At 42.4% G+C, this 24,375-nt stretch overlaps 1 protein-coding gene across 2 annotated transcripts in view; it reads right to left on the reverse strand.

Annotated features, from left to right (window-relative positions):
• Positions 1-697: 697 nt before the first annotated feature.
• LOC115469357 (disintegrin and metalloproteinase domain-containing protein 9-like) overlaps positions 698-24,375 on the reverse strand; it is a 240,843-nt gene continuing 217,165 nt past the window's right edge. For both annotated transcript variants that reach the window (XM_030201903.1, XM_030201904.1), the window contains 2 exons: positions 7,462-7,529; positions 698-1,783 (listed from right to left, as the gene is read on the reverse strand). In XM_030201903.1, coding sequence (XP_030057763.1) covers positions 1,708-1,783; positions 7,462-7,529 — 144 coding nt within the window. In that variant the 3' untranslated portion in view covers positions 698-1,707. The remainder of the gene's footprint in view (positions 1,784-7,461; positions 7,530-24,375) is intronic.

Raw genomic sequence — 24,375 nt, forward strand, 5'->3', positions numbered from 1 at the left:
ATTTTTGAAAGATCAGTGTAACATAGGTTAGTGCACACTGCACACAAACAGGCAAAATATTGCAAAACCCTTTAACATGTGTCTGCGGTAATGTGTGTGTGTGTATTAAGGGCTTAACACCCTTTAGCAAAAGGCCCCAAAGTTAGTTAAGATATTTATTAAAAAATACTACTACTACTTTGCTTTATCATAACTCCTCAAGGATTCAATTCATTCAGTGTGATCACCCTATGGGAGTTTTCTTCTGGGCTATGGTCTGTGACCACACAGCAGCTCATTAAACACACTGGACTCACAAACACAATCAGCAACCCTTACTGAGCTTCATCGTGCTTTGAGGATGGCCTACCTAGGAGACTGCCATAGCAGGCACTACCATTCTTGATTTGCATAAGTCCATTGCTTTAGCTGCTGACTCGATACACACAAATATAGCTGCATGCATGATAAAACATTATTTTGCTAGCTGATGCTACAGCTCTAACGCTGCCCTACAACATTCACAGTTAAACATATTGCGTTATGCTGTCATAGAAGGGTCTGGCTTTCCCAAGAGATTTATTATCACTGGCTGGCTGCAAGCAGCCATTGTACTGTCATACAGCAAAGTAACGATATGACCCCCATCCTCAATATTTGAAGACAATCAGCGCTGCGTACGCCTTGTAGCGCTATAGAAATGCTAAATAGTAGTAGTAGTTTGTGGTATGCACAGCAAAGGCAATATGCGAAAATAGCAGTGCTGCTCTGAACTCTCTGTGCAAGTGAAGGAGACCAATACTTGTGATGTGTCTGCCATCTTCCCCACCAAGTCAACCAACAAGCAACCAGAAGCCCCAGATAAGTGTAACAAGAACTGGGCTTTGTCCCTCTCAGTACAAGAGTAAATAAGTGGCTGCAGTTTCCAGAGTTCCATTGCTGCCTAACTCCTTACAGATTCCACATGCATTAGTTAAATGCATTAGTTAAAAACACTGTGGCTGTTTACACCCCATCATAAGTCACAAAGACCTGCCTCCTATGCACTATGTAAACAGTTGCTTCTGAAATCATTTTTATAGCCAATTTTTACTATTGTAGGTACAGAATAAAATATGCTAGGTTGCAGGGACTTGGGCTTCATGTATTGAACACAATACAAATCTCTTTCCTTTTGTCCATTATTGTGTTTTGCTGCCAGTGCTGCTTAAATAATAATAATTTAATAATTTCTTTATAGCATTTCCAATATAATCTGCAGAATGCACTGACTTTCTAATTTATTTCTTAGTATGTAGCTGCTACGGACATTCACAATAAATATAACAACAAAATTGATGTGTCATTTCTGCATGAGAGAGGGAGACAGTCTCCTGATAATTCTTGCATTCACAGCACCAACATAGGAACAAAGCAGGGGGATAAAACACAGACAACTGTCCCGGAATTTCAGCTGTGTTTGAGTGCAGGCTGGCCCGGTTGGAGTTTGACAGTTGCACATCTTAATTTTCCACTCCCTAAATTTCAGTTCTTCTGCACCATCAAGAACAGGCTTAAGGCACTGCATTCCTTTGGTAGAGGTATTTTATTATTACCTTGCTGCTGCTTTTCCTTTCATCCCATTCTGCAATAAAAGAAAAGCTTTTTGGGACTCCAGAGTGTTCAAACACAATTTGACAGTCACTGAGCATGTCAGGGAACATTAGCATTGAGGTGATAAACGGGAGACTACACTGGAGGAGGAGGTGCCTGTCGTGAAGGGATAAGACTCCGTGGAGGCTGTTCTGGATGTGGATGAGGTGGCCTACAAAACAAGAGAGACATATTTAGGACAGTCTTCAGCAAAGTAAGAAACAGTAACCTGAACCCACACATTCAGAATATTAGGATGGCTAAACTAACGCAGCAGTAGTCTCTTACAGTGAAGTTGGATTTTACATGAAAAATTAATTTCTCAAGAGAAACTATTCTCAAACACCTTAAAATGCACATGCAGAAATCACATTTCCTTTGCAGACCATGAACTGGGACTGGCTAGATTTATGACTATAACAACTCTATACTTTTAGATTCCTTTTCCACCAAATGGGATAGCAAGCAGTTGGCTTATCTGTAAAAGAATTCTCTGAGGACGATGTCAACTGACAGACCCCAGCACGGTGATTACACAGCTTTCCAGCATGCACTACTACATATATGCAGGACTTCACACACTGGCATCACTGCATAGAACTACCACCATTTTATGGCACACTAAATAAGTTGGAATGTAAAAGAAGCCAACTCCTACTGGAGGGTAGGCAGAGGCAGTAAAGATTTATATCCTATTTTGTTTGGAGACGTTTTTTTTTTGTTTTTTTTTAATGAAGAAAAATTTTTAATCCAACAACATTCAATACACAGGCAGAATGCCAATGCACAATAACAGTATATAAGAACTCAACCCCTGGGAAGAAATATCCCATCCCCCCACCTCTATTCCCCCACCTCCTCTTTTTTTTGGAAACAAAGAAAATATGAAACACAAGACGAAAGGCAAAAGGAGGGACTGGAATAGGATTCTATACCCAAAGAAATTCTTCAAGAGGTACTGACCAATCCTACTGCTGCATTAGAATCCCTTTCCCAATAATAAAATGTGAATGTGTAGATAGCTGCCCATGTGGCAGCTTTGAAGATCTCCATGAAGGCTGACCTTAGGTAGACAATCAATGTGGCATAACTGTGACATTATGAGCCTTAACATGCCCTTCCAGGATCAATCCTACTTGGGCATAAGTAGAGAGAGAGAATCTACTAGCCATTTGGACAATTGTGCCTGATTTCAGCAGTCCCAAGTTTATTGTAATAAAATGAAATAAAAAGATGGATGGATTTTCTAAGGAGTTTAATCCAGCCAATAAAAGGCTAAGGCTCTTATACAATCCAGTATATTCAAAGTACATTCACCATCATGGGCATGTGCCATGGAGAAAAAGTTGGAAAGACAACTGAACTCACACAACATCAGCATAACTCTGAGCAAATGAATGGTTAAGGTAGCTTTACAAGATACAGAAAAAAGCACCAGGAGCCTTCAAATGCGGGAAACAATGATAAAAATGATAAAAACCTTTAATGATAAAAACCAATTTTCTAATGTGGACCACATTTGAAAATCGTTTTTTATTAAAGGAATTGTGTCCCACTTCTGAAGGCTCCTGGTGCATTTTGCTGTATCTTGGACTTTGTTCTGTACTTTGGACCCTCTCTTTGTTGTGATATAAGGTAGCAGTACAACATTATCTTAGGATGGGTGCACATAATCACCCAATTGCTGACTCTGCCTGCTGATGTGACCAGTCACCCGTGATAAGACCTTCCAAGTCAGGTACTTCAGCATATTGGAGCCTAGTGGCTTAAAAGGAGCTTTCACCAGCTGGGTCAGTACCATTTTGAAGTCCCACGACACAGCAAGAGACTTCCATAAAAGCAAGCGCTGAATGAACTGAAAACTAAAGGCTGTAGATACATCAGTTTACCTTTAAAGCACTAAGATGAACCCTGACAGCGCTGTCTTTAGACCTGACTCAAAGATATAAAGGTAAGGGTCGTTGTTTTGATATACTGCCTTTCTGTGGTACAGCCAAAGTGGTTTATATATTCTATGCAGGTACTTTCTCTGTCCCTACTGGGCTCACAATCTATTTTTGTACCTTGGGCAATAGAGGGTTACATGACTTGCCCAGGGTCACAAGGAGCTGCAGTGGGAACTGAACCCAGTTCCCCAAGTTCTCAACTCAGTGCACTAACTATTAGACTACTCCTCCACTCCACAGAAGTTATTCAAGCAGTTTATTCTACAAGGGACACAAAAGGAAAAGGGGTCTAGGCCCTTTCCACCATACCAAATGTAAACTCCCTGCTGGTGAAGAAATGTAATTACACTTAAGAAAATGATGTTATTTTTGTCAAAGTTTGGTAAATGGGTTTCCCAGATTACCTCTACAGCAAACCACGAGATATGAAAAAGTGTATTTCAGTATTAGTAATGTTTAAGATGTTAAGTATTTGTATAATGTTATTACTGTACTTAGAAGATTTTTTAAAAATAAATTAAAAATCAGATTTAAAAAATACATTCAACACACAGCTTGTAAGGAACTAAATAAAGTGTTTAAGATGTTAAAATATTCACGAAGCAACATTTTTCTTAAGTATCTCAGAAATAAACATTTACATATAAAGTAGCACATATGAGTTTATCTTGTTGGGCACACTGAATGGACTGTACAGGTCCTCTGCCGTCATGTTACTATCCAGCGTATTTTTGAAAGAAAAGGGCGGCCATCTTCCCACACAAATCAGTGCCTCCCAGACCAGGTTTGGGAACCACTGCTTTAACCAGTTTTACCATATGGATGGAAAATCACATACGTGTGAAAAATTCTATCAACTTCAACTTAATCCTAAGAGTCTTGTTCAATAATTCAATTATCTTTCTTTAATTTTATGCTCTCTCTCTTTACAGGTACCAATGGATTCACTCACTCGGATTTACTCCAAAGCTAAGTAGATAAGTATTTCAATACATGTATGTAGTTATTAGTATCTTACAGCACTCAGATTTGAGATTTCTTTTAAAAATTGAAGAATATGTGTGTACCCTGTAGCAATTATGTATACAAGTTCGCTAGATCAATGCTGCCTTGCAATGGGTTGCATGAGAAGTGTTAATCATAGTGGTTATTCCAATGTCAAGAAGCCTGCCTAGCAAAAATACATAGCCTACAAGATCAAATGTGGTGTGGGGGGGCTTGGGACCCCTAATGTTTGTATATTCAGAGCACCCCTCTGGATAATAAAACAAGGCAAGGGTTACCTGTAAGATTTATTTCATCCTCCCTAATTATTCTATGTGCTGTTTTCAAGCCTTGCTAACTAGATCAGGCTGTAAGGTGGCCTTTTGAAATTGTGCAACGACACCCATGTGACCCCATACTTCTAACTAAACTGGACCCAAAAACACGTTTACACATTTAGGGCCCTGTTTACTAAGCCGCGCTAGAGGCACGTTAGTGCTTTTAGTGCACGCTGTGTAGGCACCCACAATATTCCCATGGTCGCCTACATAGTTAGCGCGTGCTAATTTTGTGCACAAGCTAAAAACGCTAGCGCACCTTAGTAAACAGAGTCCTCAGTGTGATTTGTTGTGCAAGCAATGGAAGAAGGGGAAGTGGACCTTTTACTGAGACAGATGTGTGTGAGTGAGAGACGGTTATACAAGATCCTGGGGAAAGAGTGCGTCATGAGAATGGAAAAAACCTGTTCGTTCTGTATTTTTGCTGACCAATGTTAAGGTTATGTCTAGGGCAAGATACTGTACAAGACAGCTTAAGAATTTATTGATTGTGAACTTTGTTACAAGCTTTCAGAAGATAAGTACATGCATATAGAATGGTCCAATGTAATTAAGATAACTTTAATGCATATTTAGATTTGTATTAATTCTTGGGTCAAGATTTCCTGTGTTTCATTCATACAGTCTGAAACCACATTGTATCTGGATAGTGAAAAGGGGAAGTTGGGAACAGTCTGCTAGCTTAACCACAAGGTCAGCTGGTATATAGTTTGGATATGTGATATAAAAAAACTGTTGAAGTAGCATGATGAGTTGGGCTTGGAATTTGTGACAGAAGGTATGGTGGGAGAGAAGTTACTAGTAGGTAAGTGAAGATACCATGGCTTTGTGACTCAGAGTCAGGTGGAGTGGCGCAACTGCTATTCTAGGAATTAGGGTATGAACTGATAACTGATAGGATAGAAGTCAGATGTGTTGGATTAGGAAAGTAGATGACTGGTTAGTGGGATGTGCTAAGATGGTAATTAGTTTCCGGATTATTGTATAACGTACTAAATCAATTGTAAAAAATGAGTGAAATCTATGTACGTTGGACTTCCTTGTTTCCAGGGCAGTGAACTGGCACGGACCCAATCTAATAATTTCTTTTCTGTATTTCAGACTTGCTTTAAGCCTCTGCTTGAGCTACTATTTACTTGTTTCCAGAATAATCTTTTCTTTTTATTTCACTTCTGAGTATTATTTGTTTTATTAGTGAAAGAAACAATTCAAGAACACGGGTGGGTGGTTCTAGCAGTAATCAGTTGGGGTTTGGCTAAGGTGGGTGAAGCACTTAAATCAAGGGAAATGAGGGCTGCTACTGTTCTGTCTTGATTGAGGCTGGTACAGATGTATGTACACACAAGGGGTCAAAGCTGATGCTATTTTTTATCATGGCATGTGTCTTCTTACTACTACTATTTAGCATTTCTATAGCGCTACAAGGCGTACGCAGCGCTGCACAAACATAGAAGAAAGACAGTCCCTGCTCAAAGAGCTTACAATCTAGTACTTCTTCAGTGTCAGAACTCTCCCATTGGAATCCTTTGATGCAAATTCTATGAGTATCAGTCTTAATGACCTCCAACAGTGACCAGCTCTGAAAGGGACTAATGTCCTCTCAATATTGATTCACCCCCCCCCCCAAGTGTCTAAGTGTAGCGCTGCAGTCTTTTTGGGGTCGATGCCTCCGATATTGGAACACCTGGACCAGTTTCAGGGGAGCAAAACAACTTTTTCATATGCTCTTAGCTTCCACAAAGGCCTTTTGGCATCATTTTTTGACAACACAAGGAGATATCATGGTCGAGCCCCAGGCATTGCAGATGTTATCATGGTGATATAATCTTAGGTACCAAGGAATGGAGAAGTAGCCTAGTGGTTAGAGCACCAGTCTTGACATCCAGAGGTGGCTGGCTCAAATCCCACTGCTACTCCTTGTGATCTTGGGCAAGTCACTTAACCCTTCATTGCCTCAGAAATTAGGTTATGAGCTCTCCAGGTACAGCGAAATACCCAGTGTTCCTGAATGTAACTCACCTTGAGCTACTACTGAAAAAGGTGTGAGCAAAATCCAAATAAATAAATAAAATAAATACCACTTGAAGCCACATAGCTCCTTTTCTTTGGGTCATCAGTCAAAATACAGTCTCAGCAAAATTAAACCACTCAGTACATGATATGGCTACAGAAAAAATTAATAGAATTTTAAATGACCAAAAATTCTATGTAGAGAAACAAAGAGGGTTGAAAAGAGAAGAGAAAATGTGGCAAACCAGCAACATAACAATCTTACAAATACAGATGTGAGGGCTCTTCAGAAAATAGATACTGGGGTGGCCCTTCATGTTAAGCTGCACACATGCACATTGGGGTGCTCTCAAAAACTCTAAACTCCAAGAACTTTATTTACATGATCCGTCCTGGGATGGTCAGATGACTTCACCCACCTATGAGGTCAAAAATATACTTGCCCTTAGAAAAACCTCACCTGTATCCTTCCACCACATGAAACAGAACTAGGATAATTTAATCATAGCTCCTTCCCCTCTTGCTGACAAGTCCCCAGCGCAACCAATATCCATGTGGCTCTTATTACATACCTGGAAGGTATCTGCGAAGGCTGCTGAACTGTGTATGTTGGTACAGGGTACCAGTTTGGCTGTACGGTCTATATAAAAAAAAAGAAGAAGAAACACATATATGCATTAGGAAACCTATGTACTTACTAGAAAAGGGGAGATTAAGATCAGTTTAAGTCATGGGTGTTACTGTTCTCTACTAATCTACAACAATCTTAATTAGAGAGTGGGGAAGGGGGGGGGGCTCAAAGAAAAGGTGGTGCTCAATGCATTAGGTTTGCATTTTGAGCTTAATATCCCCAAAATGTGATGATTACATATGAAAGAGGATACAACCAATTAGCATAATAGAAAAACACACACTATTCATTCAGTATATATCGTTAATGTTCTACCATGTTATATGATAATGGTGTGCATATGTCTTTGCAAATGGTTTATTTACACAGCTCTTCTGTAGAAATCACAAATTTCAATAAAAATTGACTAATTTTTAAAAGATTTAGGACTCAATTATTGTTAGGAAATATTCTGAAAGGTTTCCAGAAAATAAAATCTATTCTGAAAACCAGTTGCAGAAGCAGAGACCAGACTTGGAAATTCAGTTACTGCTTTGCCAGAGTAGATTGAGTAGGGAAAGTCTAGAATTGCCCCATCCATATTCACATACAAATTGCTTGAGGAACATGTGTTGTGTGCATTCCAAATCAGTCACAACAAGGGTGACAAAAAGGGGGGGCAGCAGATGATGTACAAACTTGCACCTTTATTGAACATCCAGGACTGATGCGAGTCATGTTTCTGCCCGCGAGGGCCTTCCTCAGGAGTCTCTAAAACCCGTGTTTCGGCCCACGAGGGCCTTCCTCAGGAGTCTCTCAATAAAGGAACATCGTCTGCTGCCCCCCTTTTTTGTCACCCTTGTTGTGACTGATTTGTCTGTGTGCCTACAGGGGTTCCTGTTCTTTGTTGCGTGCATTCCAGCCACTGTCTGTGCAAAAATAGCTTTTTGGGCATTTAAGGATTTTAAAGATCAGAAGCAATAAATACCAGTTATTAAGCAAAAGTTCATGAAATTAACTTATAATCATTCAGAAGACAACTAAATAATTAGCATTATACAATCCTGGCAAATATATGATATCAGCTGACAACAGATGAGTCTTGCATTTTAACCTCCTGTTTTATCTGGATTCTGGGGGTTTCAAAAACAGGATTGTTCCCTATTACTTAGAGTAAGGAGGCCACCCTCTGACACTGATAAAAATTGTCCCACTAGGGAAGATTATGCAAGGGAAGCCATAGCAAAAGCACTTTCTAGACCAACATAACTGAAAATTTCTAAGAGTCTGCAAACTAATTTTTCAATTGAGAAAATAGGCTGCAACTTGTAGGACATACCCGACCAGGATTAAAACCCACTTATTCCGGAGATCACGTGGTGCGATGAGCTGAGCGGTCGTGTTTCGCCTCGGCTCGAGAGCTCCCGCCCCATCTAATAATAACCAGCGCCGCAATTGATTGAAAAACTGATCGGGTGGTCTTACAATCTTGCATGGACAGATTTGTTACTAAATCCCCAGCTGGAATGGCACTACGTGCGGGGAAAAAAGATAAAGAAAAGACCAAAACGCTTACCCCCGATTCCAAGATGGCGGCGGCCCCAGAACAGGTAGATCAAATTTTTACAAGCTCTCAATTAGAACAAATCACGTTGGCAGTGGCGAAGGCCTGGCAGCCGAGGTGGGACGCGATGGATCAAAAGTTGGACGCAATCCATACAAAACTAGAAGGACTAGAGACCCGCACGGAAGATCTTGAAACTCGTGTCTCGGCTCTCGAAGACAATTCTCACGGCTATAATACAGACCTCCGAGACGTTAAGCAACAACTCCAAGAACACATGGAAAAGCTCGAGGACCTTGAGAATCGCTCACGAAGGAACAATCTTCGGATTGTAGGCCTCTCTGAGAACATCCCAGATAAAAACCTGTCGGAGTGGCTAGCCACGTGGCTGGCGAAAGAGCTGGCCTTGTCAGATTCTATGGGTCCACTAATCATAGAACGGGCACACCGTGTGGGACGCCCCAGAGAAAATCAAACTAGACCACGGGTGATAATAATGCGCCTGCTGAACTACCGTCAAAAAATAGAAATCTTAAATGGATTCAAGATACGCAGAGGGGAACTAAAACACGACGGACGGCCAGTGTTAATGTTCCAAGATTATTCAGCGGGAGTCCAGGAACAACGACGGAAATATCACCCTATATGCTCATTGCTGGCCCAAAAACAAATGCGTTTTATTCTCCAATATCCTGCATCTCTAAAAATACTAAATCAAGGACGATGGGAAACTTTCCAGTCCCCTGAAAAAGCGAGATCCAGTTTAACAGAACAAGGCATAATAAAGAAAGAGTGAGAACATATCAGTAACATCGGGGGAGCGAGGAATAGAACATTATAGTGGCAGTAAGTACAATTTCCACATAAAAGGGGTGGGAAGCTCTCAGTAACCCAGGTGATCTCTTGCTAAATTCCGGGTTAGTGCCTGGAAAGATGGCTGAAGGGATGGTAGTAAGGGGGGGGAGGAAGGGAGGGAGGGAGGGTCTCGGGGGGGGAATAAGAATGACAATCATAAACATCACGGGAATAGCTATGTGTCATACGAGAAGATATAGTGCAAATTGGGAATGGGCAGAGCTAACTCCTAAAGCAACTATGAGGATTAACGCCCAATCTTGGAGCTGGGGAGATACACATTGTAGAGGTGGAATAGGGGGAACATTTAGAAGAACATCCGCCATGAACAGGGAAGACAGGAATTATGACCACTAGGATAATAACATGGAATGTAGGAGGTATTAGCACCCCGATCAAGAGGGCCAAGATTCTCACAGCATTAAAAAGACACAAAGCAGATATAGCATGCTTGCAAGAGACACGCCTAACAGATAAAGAACATTCTAAACTGCAAAAATTGTGGGTTGGTGAGGTATTCGCGGCCTCGTCACAGAGTAGAAAAGGAGGAGTTGCGGTCCTGTTTAGAAAGGGGCTCCCATACAGAGCAACCATATTAGAAAAAGGGGCCCAAGGAGAATATATTCTATTAAATGTGTGGCTCCCAGGGAAAGAATTTACATTACTGGTCTTATACGGGCCCAATAACTATGAAGCCACGTTTTTCAAATCTCTAGCTGGGAAATGTTTACAGAAAGGAGGGGGAAACCTAGTAGTTGTGGGTGACTTTAACGCAGTAATTGACCCACGCCAAGACTGCTCAAATATGCTAACCTCTCATTACAGGGGAACACGAGCTAAAGAATTTCAGGGGTTTAATCGGACTCTTGACCTGGTAGACCCATGGAGAATTCATCACCCGGGAGATAAAGATTACACACATAGATCAAGAGCGCACGGGACATTTGCCCGGATTGATTATGTAATGGTGGCCCGCTCGCTATTTTATGCAGTGAAATCAGCAACTATTGGGCCTGAGGAGATAACAGACCACTCATTAGTGTGGGTGGACTTTGCATTCACAAAGGATGATAGGGGGGGGAGAGGGTGGAGATTTCCAGCACAGTTATACCAAGATCAACATTTACGAACCCATATACAAAAGACCTGGGCCCAATACCTAGAACATAATCAAGTACATCTAGATTCACAACCAGAGCTATTCTGGTCCGCTTCTAAAGCAGTATTACGAGGGGCCATCATAGCATATTGTCACATTAAAAATAAAAAAAGGGCCATTGGTATTTTAAGGTTGGAACGACAATTACAAAAAGCTAAGAGAGTCCACCTACATCAGCCTACAGTAGGTAACTTAGAAACTTTAAAGGCCACCCAGGTTGCATTGAATAGCTTACTGCATGAAAAAGAACTCAAATCAGCTCTGTTCTATAAATTTAAATTACAGAAGTTTGGTAACAGAACAGGCAAAATGCTAGGACGTTTAATAAAAAACGCAGGAGTCCCAAGGACGATAACAGCAATTAAAGACCCTAAGGGGAACATTCTCACTGATAACAGAGACATAGGGCAGGCGTTTACAAAATACTTTACTGCATTATATCAGGCGGGACCACCCTCAACAGAACAGGCGACAAGAACTTACTTGAAAAAGATGGGGCTTCCAAGATTAACTGTAGAACAGGTGGAAGGTCTAAATAATCCATTAACAATGCAAGAATTACTAGGGGTGATCAAAACATTAAAATTATGGTCAGCTCCTGGTCCAGATGGATTATCCGGGGAATATTTTAAACTGTTACCGGGAGAAGCTTTAGCAGCGTTGTTAGATTACTATCAGGAAGTAGTGGACAAAAAAAACTTCCCAAGATATGCCAACTCGGCATTGATTACACTGATACCGAAGCCAGGGAAACCTCTGGATAAGGTGGAATCTTATAGGCCGATATCACTGCTCAACGTTGACACCAAAATATTAGCAAAAATGTTGGCAGAAAGACTGGCACAATGCCTGCCATCACTGATAGGGGAGGAGCAGGTGGGCTTTGTAAGAGGTCGCCAATCGGTACACAATGTACGAAAAATCCTGATGGCCCTAGCAGCAAGCCAACAGATCCGAAGGCCTACACTGATTTTGAGCTTAGACGCAGAGAAGGCCTTTGATAAAGTAGGATGGGACTTCATGTTTTCAACATTATCAGAGATGGGCATAGAGGGCTGGTTTATGCAAGCAATACAGGCGCTATATAGCGGACCGAGAGCAGGGGTGGTGGTAAATGGTGTTAAAGAACCTGAATTCCAGATTCACCGAGGTACAAGACAGGGTTGCCCCCTGTCGCCTTTGCTATTCTTGATATCCCTGGAACCTCTGATAAGAAAAGTCTCTTCAGCCTCAGATATCCGGGGGGTCACATTGGCAGGCCAGGACATAAAAATTTTAGCATATGCAGACGACTTGCTAGTGGTCTTGAGAGAGCCCACTGACACACTGGGACCACTAATCCAGACAATAGAAGATTATGGGGGCTATTCAGGTTTCAGTTTAAACTTGCACAAATCAGTGGCACTGCCAACATCCCCAGAGGTGCGAACAGGATGGAAAGGGACATTTCCCTTGCAATGGGCACAAACCTCCATAAAATACCTGGGGGTGAATATCCCTATGAACTTGACCACCCTTTATGAACAAAATGTACAGCGATTGATGCAGGACACAAACAAACAATTGCTTGCTTGGACTGTATTGCCACTCTCCCTGATGGGGAGAATAGCTCTGTTTAACATGGTTATCGCTCCCAAATGGCTATACACTTTTCAAACATTACCACTCCACCTAACAAAGAGGGATGAGCAAAAACTGACAAAAATAGTACAATCCTTTTTATGGAAGGGGAAGAAACCACGCCTCCCTTTCTCCACAATATGTGTTCCTACAGAGTACGGTGGACTGGGTCTATTAAATGTAAAATTTTTGACTATTGCCAGTGGAATGCGTCATTTGAACGACTGGTTTAGAGGCACGCAAGACTATACCAATACATCAATGGAATTACAATTGTTTCCTGGCCTACATTTCAGTAATTATCTACATACTGGAGGACCTCCACCCCCATATATACTGCAGAAATCTGGAATAATGGGATCCGCGAAGGCGGTGTGGAAATGGATCTGTAAACTACATAGGTTTTCAGCTAAAACCACTCCATATCTGTCGATCTGTGGAAATCCCGCCTTCGAACCAGGGCTCCTCTATCCAGTTTTTGCCCGCTGGAAACGGAATGGGCTGGAATATCTGACGCAGGCAATCACTCCAGAGGGTAAGACAAAATCCTTTCAAGTCTTAAAAACTGAGTTTGCAATGCTTCCCTCAGACAGGTTCCACTACTTCCAGTTAAGACATTATATACAATCCTTATCATGGGAGGACCTGGCTGGGGATGTCCAAGAGGAATTGGCCTCGGCTTTCTCACTGACAGCACAGCAGGGGGTGCCTCTTAGGTTCCACCATAGACATATCCGTGATACGGCAGAAGAGTTGGATTACAAGAAGCTATTACTCATGTGGCAACAAGATATACCAATGAACCTTACCTTGTCCCAGCTCAAATCACATATACTTGCAATGCGAAAACAGACAATGATGGTATCGCATTGGGAAACACAATACAAGGTGGCGTTAAGGTTGTATATATCCCCCCGAAGGGCATTTCACATGGGACTCTCTCCTTGGGGAGAGTGGCCTAAGTGTCAAGAGCCGGGGGCTACTTTGGGGCATATGTTGTGGTCCTGCAGAGGTATACGCCAATTTTGGAAGGATATAATACAATGTGTCTCCGGAATGTGGTTATCAGGATGGAAGTATGATCCAGGCTTACTATTGGGACATTTGATATTAGTCCATCCCATCCCAGCAGGATTAACAGCCTTTGTGACCAAGTCTATCATAGTGGCTAAACAGGTGATTTTATCTGAGTGGATTACCAGACAGTACCCCACCAGTTCTCAGTGGAGAGCCCGCATGATCGCATTAATGCGAATGGAAAGGATGGCAGTGACAGACTTTAAAGCCCAGGCAGGACGACAATTTCAGAACATCTGGAGCCCATTCCTTGATACAATGACCTCCCAAGCTAGAAGTAGAATATTGAACTTTTAATGGACACATGGCTAGACGCAGAAGTTTTTTTTTTTTTTTTTCCAAGAAAGGGGGGGGGGGGGGGGTTGGATTTGGGACTTGGGTAAGGAAGAAGGGAGGGGTGGGAGGCAGAGGGAAAGTGAAAGAAGGTTTAAAGGACTAAGAAGCCACACATTACGTTTTTGTATCACAATGTTCCTTTATTCAATAATAAAAAGATTAACACAATTAAGAGGAGAGATGGTCAAGGGGAAGAGGGGAAGTAGGGGGGATAAAATGAAAAATTTGTATGACGATCTGAGTTATAGCACCATCAGTTTGTATTGGTTGGATACCTTGTATATTTGTACAAGCTTTGTTACTATTAATAAAAAAGATTTAAACATAAAAAACCCACTTATTCCCTTCTAGGGCACAAAAAGGTTTTTCTGAGGGGGTTACATATTTTTTTTCTTACATTTGTACCCCGTGCTTTCCCACTCATAGCAGGTTCAATGCGGCTTACATATTATATACAGATACTTATTTGTACCTGGGGCAATGGAGGGTTAAGTGACTTGCCCAGAGTCACAAGGAGCTGCCTGTGCCTGCAGTGGGAATCGAACCCAGTTCCCCAGGACCAAAGTCCACCACTCTAACCACTAGGCCACTCCTCCACTTATTGAATATGGCATAGGAAGATCCATGCATAAATCCTAATTAAGTGCTTGATAACTCCAATAATTATTAGTGCCTAATTGATTAATTAGTTTACATGCGGATCTCGGATCCATGCCCAAATTTGGACAACCTATACAGAATCTGGGAATATATATACAGCTGCTACCATTCAACATTCTATACAAGTATTCAGCCCCTTTATCTGGTGGGCAGTGGAGCTGAATATTTATTTTTTATTTTAAAGATCACTTCCAGAATTAACAACAAAAACTTTGTTCCTTTCTACTTCCAGTTTAGCTGGAAACATGGCTGGGATCTAGCACCATGGGCCTTTATTGGAAACTACACTGGGATTTTTATCCCTTTTTTGTTATCCTCTTTCAGCTTATTTATGCAGTCTTATGTCCCACTATTATCAAAAACAAGTGGCTTACAATTTACATTTTGGTGAAGTTACAATAGTGTTGTGCAATGTGGAAAGGGCATCTATAGTTTGTGTAGTTATTCATCAAAGTTTTTGAAGATAGATTTGAAGAGGAAAAGGTAGTGGTAGCTTTTGTGTTCATTTGCAGAATTTTGGTGAAGTTTATTCATATAGTTTTTTTTTAAGTATATTTATTGTTTTCCATATATCCAAATCCAATGCACATTCCAATTGCACATCTCAACATATATTTAACCTCTGTATGTAACTTACAACATTCCCCAACCACCTCCCCACCCTCCCCACTGTCCCCTCCCCCCCACCCCCAAGGTAACTCACATTTCTCTTCACAATCCCCACTGCGGAGATCCTTTGACTTATTACACTGCTATTCCTCTCCATTCCATATATGGGGACCAAGTTTTAAAAAACTTCACCACCCGACCTCATCTCAAAGCTGTCATTTTATCCATTACACAACAATAATCTACCTTTGCGAATACTTGCTCCATCGTTGGGGCCGTAGCTTGTTTCCATTGCCTCGCAATTAGAGTCCGAGCTGCCGTAACAATATGGGCAAGCAATGTTGTGATTTGCGTATGCCTGCCACTGGTATATTAAGCATGCATAGACCTGGATTCAACGGGACCTGGATCCCCAATTTACATTGTATATGGGCAACTAAATTTGTCCAAAATGTCAAAATGGTCGGGCATTCCCACCACATATGCTAAAATGTGCCCTTTGCCCCACAGCCCCGCCGTGTCGACTCCCCGTTTTTAAATATGTGTGATAGTCTATGTGGCGTAAGATACCATTGGTGTAGCATCTTGTACCCATTTTCCACCAAGGGCGTCGCTACCGAAAAAATCAGTAGGGTTTTGAATATCTTTAGCCATTTCTCCCGTTCATATTTTACCGATAGTTGAGCCTCCCATTTGTCAATGTAGTGAGTCAGGGGAAAAGAATGATGTAATAGCGCTTTATAAATTCTGGATATTCCTCCTTTTCCTTCCCCCGATCCCATCGCCCGTTCTAACTCAGTCACAGCTAGCAGTAACTCATCCTTAGCCTTCTGCTGTATAAAATCCCGTATCGGCATGTAATGAAACTTATCCCTATCCGTCAGTCCATACTCATCTTTCAAAACTGCAAACGTCTGACATTTCCCTTCATCCCAAAGTTGTCCCAACACCTCAATGATGCTGCGGACCAGTATCCATACACCCGTTCTTCCCTACCCGCTGGAAAATCGAACGCATACACAATGGGGGTATTCATATAGTACTTCCATCCCGGAAACCATGTTGCCCTGCATCGAGTCCACTCTCTAAGAGCTACTCCCATCTGCCCTGCCATCCCCCAGGTGAGTCCCCTTAGCGACGACAAGGGGAGCCATGGTGCTGCCCCCAGAGGAACCCCCTTCAGGCCCCACTGTGCCGCATACGACCAGGGTTTGAATATCCCCTTCTGCCCTAAAGCCAACATGTGGAACAGTGCTGCCCGGTAATAAGTACATAAGTACATAAGCACTGCCACGCTGGGAAAAGACCAAAGGTCCATCAAGCCCAGCACTCTGTCTCCGACAGCGACCAATCCAGGCCCCAAGAACCTGGCAAAAACCCAAAATTTAATAACGCTCAATGGACTTTTCCTTCAGGAATCTGTCCAGACCCCCTTTAAACTCAGCAAGGCCAGCTGCCGTCACTACCTTCTCCGGCAATGAGTTCCAGAGTCTAACCACACGCTGAGTAAAGAAAAACTTTCTCCAATTTGTTTTAAACCTACCACATTCTAATTTCATCTTCTGTCCCCTAGTTCTATTATTGTTAGAAAGTGTAAACAAACACTTCACATCTGTCCGCTCTACCCCACTCATTATTTTGTAGACCTCTATCATATCAACCCTCAGCCGCCTTTTCTCCAGGCTAAAGAGTCCTAGCCGTCTTAACCTCTCCTCATAAGGTAGTTGTCCCATCCCTTTTATCATTTTCGTCGCCCTTCTCTGCATCTTCTCCAATTCCTTTATACCTTTTTTGAGATGAGGTGACCAGAACTGAACACAATACTCCAGGTGCGGTCGCACCATGGAGCGATATAACGGCATTATAACATCCTCATGCTTGTTTTCCATCCCTTTTCCAATAATACTCAACATTCTGTTCGCCTTCTTAGCTGCCGCAGCACATTGAGCGGAAGAATTCAACGTTCTGTCCACGATGACTCCCAGATCCCTTTCTCGTTACGTCCGTAACTCCTAAAGCAGAACCTTGCATAACATAGCCGTAATTCGGGTTCCTCCTTCCCATGTGCATCACTTTGCACTTGTCAATGTTGAACTTCATCTGCCATTTGGATGCCCAAGCCCCCTTCTTTTATAGATTGATACAGGACTTTCCTTGATACTCTTGGGGGTCTCTTCCGCCAAATGAAAGCGAAAACCTTCCTGTTTAACAACTGAAAAAAAGCTTGCGGGATGTGAATTGGAATCGTCATAAATAAATAAAGTAACTTGGGGAGCAATGACATCTTCACCGCCGCTATTCTTCCCATCCATGTCATGCCCAAGCCCCCCATCTCTCTAAGTCTTTGAATAACTCTTGTACTTTAGGAGCAAAGTTCTCCCGAAAGAGATCCCCAGTATTCGGGGTTAACCCCCAAATACCGTATAGAACGCGGGGACCAACTAAACGGGAATAAAGGTTGTAATTCGTCTTGTAGCCCCGCTGTAAACTGTAACGGCATAAGCTCGGATTTTTGGAGATTAATTTTTAGACTGGCTGCCTCCCCATATGTTCTGAGAATATTCATCACTGCCCGCAGGGAATCCCCCGGGTTCGCTAAAGTCAGCAGGACATCATCTGCATACAACATGATTTTCGTTTCTTGTCTCCCTATTCTTATGCCCTGCACCCGCGGCTCCCTCCTTATCATAATCGCCAACGGCTCCATAGACAGCACAAACAGCAAGGGGGATAATGCACACCCCTGCCGTGTGCCCCGAAATAGCTCAAAAGGTCTAGTGTTAATGCCATTAATCTTCAGTTGAGCCAGCGGCTGACGACAGAGTGCTGTAATCCAATACATAAACTGCCCTCCAAATCCTGCTCGTTCCAGTAGTTTAAAAAGAAAGGGCCACAGCACTCTATCGAATGCTTTTTCTGCGTCTAGTGAAAGAAACACAGCCGGCTGCCCCAGCTGCCTCACCCGATCCAATATATATTGGGCTCTTCTAGTATTGTCAAAAGTCTGCCTATTTGCAATAAAACCTGCCTGGTCTTCATGTACCAGACGGGGTAGCACTTTTTGCAGACGTGTAGCTAGAATAGAGGTAAAGATCTTATAATCTGTCCCTAAGAGAGAAATTGGGCGGTAGGACCCGCAGCTCTGCGGGTCTTTCTGCGGCTTGAGCAGCAGTACCACATTGGCTAGTCTCCATGAGTGTGGAAGCAGGGTATCCATCATAATATCATTAAACACTGAGCAATATTGGTGTTAAGAGGACTCGAAAACATTTATAAAACCTATTGCCATAGCCATTGAGTCCCGGAGCTTTGTCCCCCGGCAGACCTCTGATAACCGCATCTATTTCCTCCATCTCAATGGGGGCCGAAAGTATGTTTCGTTCAGCTTCCGTCAGAGTGGGAAAATCCACCTCCTCCAACAGAGTCTGAATCACTCCCTCTGGCGTAGGGTCGTCCGGTTTATATAGCTGTTCATAGTATTTTACAAACTCTCTCTGAACATCCTCGATCTGATCCCATACCTTCCCAGCATCATCGCGTATTGTGAAGGGGAGGATAAGGGTTTTGAACAGATGGAAGCGGAGGAGGGAGAAGGAAGGAGGCTCAAAAGCCGAGGGAGACAGAACAGAGCCTTACCTTTAATCATTCCTCAGGGAGAGAGAGAGAGAGAGAAGGGAAAAGGTAGTGCCCCCTAGAAAATGGAGGTGGGAGAAGGACTACATTTCCCAGCATCCCCGGGGAAAACCCTGGCATAGGGATTATTGGCCCCAGCATTCCCCGGGAGAAGGCTCTGACAAGGCAAGGGAGGGGCACCTGGAACATAATCAAGTAAGAGAGGAACAGCCGCCCAGAGTGGAGGAGAATGAGCCCATGGACTAGCAAGCTGCTGGAGAGAAGGAGCAGGAGGCAGGCTCTGAGGAACCCATGGACCTTTCTGCCTGGGCTCATGCCTTGAAAGCTAAACTGAAAAACCAGGTGAACTCTTGGTGTCACAGCTGGGCTGGAAGTGGAAAGGGGAAATGTCATGCAGGAGGAGGGTCAGTGAAGTAATAGAATGACCCAGAAAGGGGGGATCTTTTCCTCTTTCCCAAAGGAGTTCAGGCTGTGTTCTTTGAAGAGACTGTGTGTCTGAACTGAGTGCTAAGGCATTAGCACTGCGGATTTTGAACTGTTGGGAAAACAAACCTTCTTTTGTGTGGGGGAGGGGAAAGTAAGCCACAGTGTTTTTTTTTCTTTTTTGTGGGCTGAAGCCCACAGAACTGTGTGGTTGGAACTGTTTGCAGAAACCCCGTGGGGGTGGACAAGATACAGGGATTTTTTTGGGGGGTGTGAAGTTGGATTACAGAGGAACCATCAAAAAATTCGCCTTGGGCCTGGTTAGGGGCATAAACATTCACTAGAGTATAAAATCACGAATCGCCTCCCCTGATCCAGTTTCACAGCAACGGTCTCCCAAGCCAGCCCTCGTTTTAGTAATATCCCCACTCCTGCTGTCTTTCGCTGCTTCCTATTGGAGGCCAGGTACTGATAAGGATACCGGGGAGTACCCAAAATATGTTCATGCTTATCCAATAGGTGAGTGTCCTGTATCAGGATAATGTCAGCTCCCACTCTGATAGCCTCTTTAAACAATCTCTTACGTTTTATAGGAGAGTTCAGACCCCGGACATTCAATGTCATACACGTTATATGTACCATAATAATTCCTCAAATGCTTTATCTGCTTTATACACTGGCTGATAATGGGTCCCCCTGCCTAAAGTAATATCTTTATCCTCCCCCTGAGTTACCCTGTCACCCCTTCCCCTCTTCATCCAGTGGGTCAAAGTTATCCCACCCCTGAATTAAGAGAACGGCAACCATCTGAATGCCCAACTGCTGTTACACAATGCCTGTTGAAATTACATGTCTAATTTCTCTAACCAACTTATACATTTTCATTATAAACATTCTTCAAACATTTCCATCCCTTACTCATATCTTATCTGCTATTTAGCGTCCCATGGCCACTGCTCACGGCACTGCCTTATTTGTGGATTTCAGCAACTGTTCAGATTGTTGTCAGGTGAGGCGGCCCTTGCCTCTTGCCACCCGTGTCCAGCACTGGCGGGTCTGTCTCATATCTGATGCTAAATTACCTTCCACTTTCTCCATCAGCGCTTCCACCTCTGGCCAAGTTGCCTGAGCCTCTTCCACGCTCTGAATTCTGCTCCATTTTCCATCTTTTATTATATGACAGTGCAAATGGATATTGCCAGCGGTATGGAATTCCTTGATCACGGAGATATCTGGTGAAGCTCCGTAGCTCTGCACGACGTTTCAGAGTTATGGGGGCCAAATCCTGATAGATCTCTATGGGGAACAAATCCCATTTAATAGAGCCTTGTTTTCAGGCCTTTCTCAGGAGTGCCTCCTTGATTTTATACTGCGCAAAACAAGCAATTATATCTCTAGACACGTTGGCCCTGGTGCGGGTCAACACTCTGTGTGCGCGTTCTATTTTAATATCCTCTGGATGTACCTCTTGATTGTCCTCCGAAAGCAACATGCTGGCAACTTGTTGTGTAACCTTTTCACAGTCCATGTATTCTGCTTGCTCTGGTATGCCCCGGATGCGAATGTTCGAGCGCCTTCCGCGATTTTCTAAGTCTTCTACTTTGTCCATGAGAGCTATACAGATATCTTGTTGCTCTCTTATGGCGGATTCCATCGTGCTCAAGGCCTCTTGGTGTTCTTCCACTCTCTCGTCAACGTCTTCTACATGCCGTCCCATGTCCGCCAGCTCTCCCCGAAGTTCCACTGCCAGCCTTGTAATATCCTCTCGACTGCCCTTCACATCTGTTCGAATCTCGAGCAATATTCGAAAGTCTTTCGCAGTGAATTCGCCTTCCGCCTCACCCTCTCGCGGTTCCATCTCTCACCATCCACTGTCAGCCTGTGACGGCCCAGACCCGGGCACCATCTTACTGCCAGTGTCCTGTGGTTGGTAAGTAAAAGCTTTCAGGGATTTGCATGGTGCGGGTAGCCTCTTTCCCAGCCATCATGACCGTCACCAAGTCTTCCTGTAGCGTTATTTAGATTTCATATGAAGAAATTGGCCCGCGATCAGCTTTATTTTATGCTTCGTTTCGTTGGGCATGCGGAGCTATTCACTCACGCCGCCATTACTCAGCGTGACGTCACCACTCTCCTTATTCATATAGTTTTTGAATGGTAGATTTGAAAGGAAGGTGACTATATCCGATTAGCTGTAGAATATTTTGAAGACGTAGGTTTTCATTTCTTTTCTAAGTTGGAGGAGATTTGTGATGCTTCTTATGGTTTTTTGTATTGAGTTCCACCATTTGGAACCCCGATAGCTAAATCCTGCTGTGTACATAGTTTTGTAGATGGTGTTTTTGCAGTTGGGTAGATGTAGGAGTAGGTAGTCTCTGTTTACTAGACTGGCATTTCTTGAGAATAGTTCAATCATATTAATCATATATTCGGGTGCCATTCCAAATAGTATCTTGAAGATTAGGGTTCTCGCTTTGAAAAATATTCTTGCCTTGACCAGTGGCCAATGTAGTGTTTCAAGCAGTGAGGTTGCTCTTTCGTATTTCAATTTCTTGAAAATCAGTCTTGCTGCCGTATGTTTGCAGTGATTTTAGTGTGTTTTCCTTGCACCCGACGTATGCTGAATTGCAGTAGTCTAGTTGCGATATCGTTGATTGGACCAGTATCCGGAAAGATTGTCTAGGGAAATAAGTCTCTTATTCTTCTCAGTTTCCATAGTGTTCTGAAGCATTTTGATGTTACTGCTGATATTTGATTGTCCAGTGTTAGGTGTTTGTCGAGAATGATTCCTAGTATTTTAAGTTATGTTTCAACGTGGTATGTTTGTTGGTTGATTGTGAATTTTTGGTAGGATGTGGGCTTGTGTGGGCTGGATAGAACTAGGAATTTGGTTTTGTCTCTGCTCAGATTGAATTTGAAAGTTGTTGCCCATTCTTCCCTCTGGAACCCTGAAGTCACTGGCCCTAAATTTGGTCACTTGGTGTCATCACCACATAACAACTTAGGGCTCCTTTTATTACGCCAATGTAATGATTCCAGGCGCAGCAAATGCAACGAAGCCCATTCAATTCCTATAGGCGTCGTCACATCTGCCACACGGGAAATACTATCACGACTTAGTAAAAGGAGCCCTTAGTCTCTTCCCCACCTCAGACCCTGTAAACACTGCCTTCACAGCATTCCCATCCTAGACAGTCCTAAACTGAAGTCTTGAGTCAGGAATCAAACCCAGATATCTCAACACTGTGCCTCTAGATAAGTGATTTTTAAATGAGTTTACAAAAGTACAATTTTTTCTATGGTCAAACAGAGGATTAATTTGTAGTAATATTCTTTAAAGAAATCTGCTTTGATCCTCTTACGACTTCTGTCAGGTTATGTTTTCATTTGTAAAGAGATACTAGCTTTTGAAGTTTGTGGAAGCTGTTCTTTGTCAGCTTTTCCAGAGCTTTGTGAATCCCAATACAAGTACCACACCAAAGAATGGAGAGGATAAAGAATGAACAATTTTAAAAGGCATACTTTGTAGTCCAACAAAATTAACTGTAAAAGTAAAATATATTTAAGGGAAATAGGAAAGACTTCTGGTAATAAGCCTAATAGAAAAAAATACCAAGATAACTGATAACTTGAGAAATCAAACTACTGTTGTTCCTGTAAAGAGATGTTATCACAATTTATTGGGATGCCTAAGGAAAAAAAATACTGCTACGTCTAATCCCAACTTTTTAATAGTTCATTTCAAAAATCTGTAAAGTGAATTAAAATTCAGATAAGGCCATCTCTCTGTCCATCTCTCACAGGAACATGGCATTAAATGCAGTAAAACATGCTTTAAGCACTAAGCTTAATTGGACATTCTGGTTTAAAGGGTATGTTCGTTTACAGTTTAATGGAAATGAGTGCTGTGCTACAAAATTTTCTTTATGAATCCCACAACCACTTCCGTTGGCGCTCAGTTTAATGATGAGGAGTTAAAAGGCATGATGTTTCTAATTTTAATACATGCTTTTTCCAACAGCAGCAAATACAAAGTGGCTCCTAATTTTAATTTAATACAAGCTTTTTTTCAACAACAGCCAATACAAAGTGCTCACAAAATATGACTTGAAACAAAAGAAGAGTGGTTAGCACAACCAATGGCAGCCTAAGATCGGAGCTCTGTCCAGACTTGGAACAATGCTGTAAAATAACTCACCTCACTTGATAATTTCACTGCAGAAGAGCAAATCAAGATCCTGAACAGTTCCAGAAAGGCATGTTGTGCACCCTGGCCCTTTGTATTTTTTTTACCCAGTGTAACTTTTGATCACCTTCAGTACCTGATTCTGACCAGTATGAGGGAACACCTTGGACTCTCCCCCTAGAAATGAACTTAGTTTTAAGGAACACAGTTTGTTGCATAATTTTTAGTTTCCAAGCATCAGGAACTTCATAGAAGATTCACATCCATATAGTACAGTTGTCCAATCATGGTCATCGAGGGCCACAATCCAGTCAGGTTTTCAGGATTTTCCCAATGAATATGCATGAGATCTATTTGCATGCATTGCTTCCATAGTATGCAAATAGATCTCATGTATATTCATTGGGAAAATCCTGAAAACCCAACTTGGTGAGGGATGAGATTGGACACCCCTGGTTTAGCACATCAAAACTCTGATTCATGAATGCTAGCAGGCTTATCTAGTTTCAGTAGTTTTTGTCATCTCATTGTGACTGGAATATATACATTTATATTTTTTTCTGTTTTGAACTGGGCCCTTGAGAGGGGGTTGTTTATTTACTTTGAAAACTTCAATAAAATTCAACATTTAAAAAAAAACACAATACAGGACAGGTTATTTAAAAGCACGTATTCATACACTGGCAGTTACTATATCTACCAATATTGCAGCCCACCCTGGTACTATCTGGACTCTGGAGTACAGAGACAAAAA

Source organism: Microcaecilia unicolor, chromosome 4 (genome assembly GCF_901765095.1).
Source record: "Microcaecilia unicolor chromosome 4, aMicUni1.1, whole genome shotgun sequence".
In the NCBI taxonomy this organism is placed as follows: domain Eukaryota; kingdom Metazoa; phylum Chordata; class Amphibia; order Gymnophiona; family Siphonopidae; genus Microcaecilia; species Microcaecilia unicolor.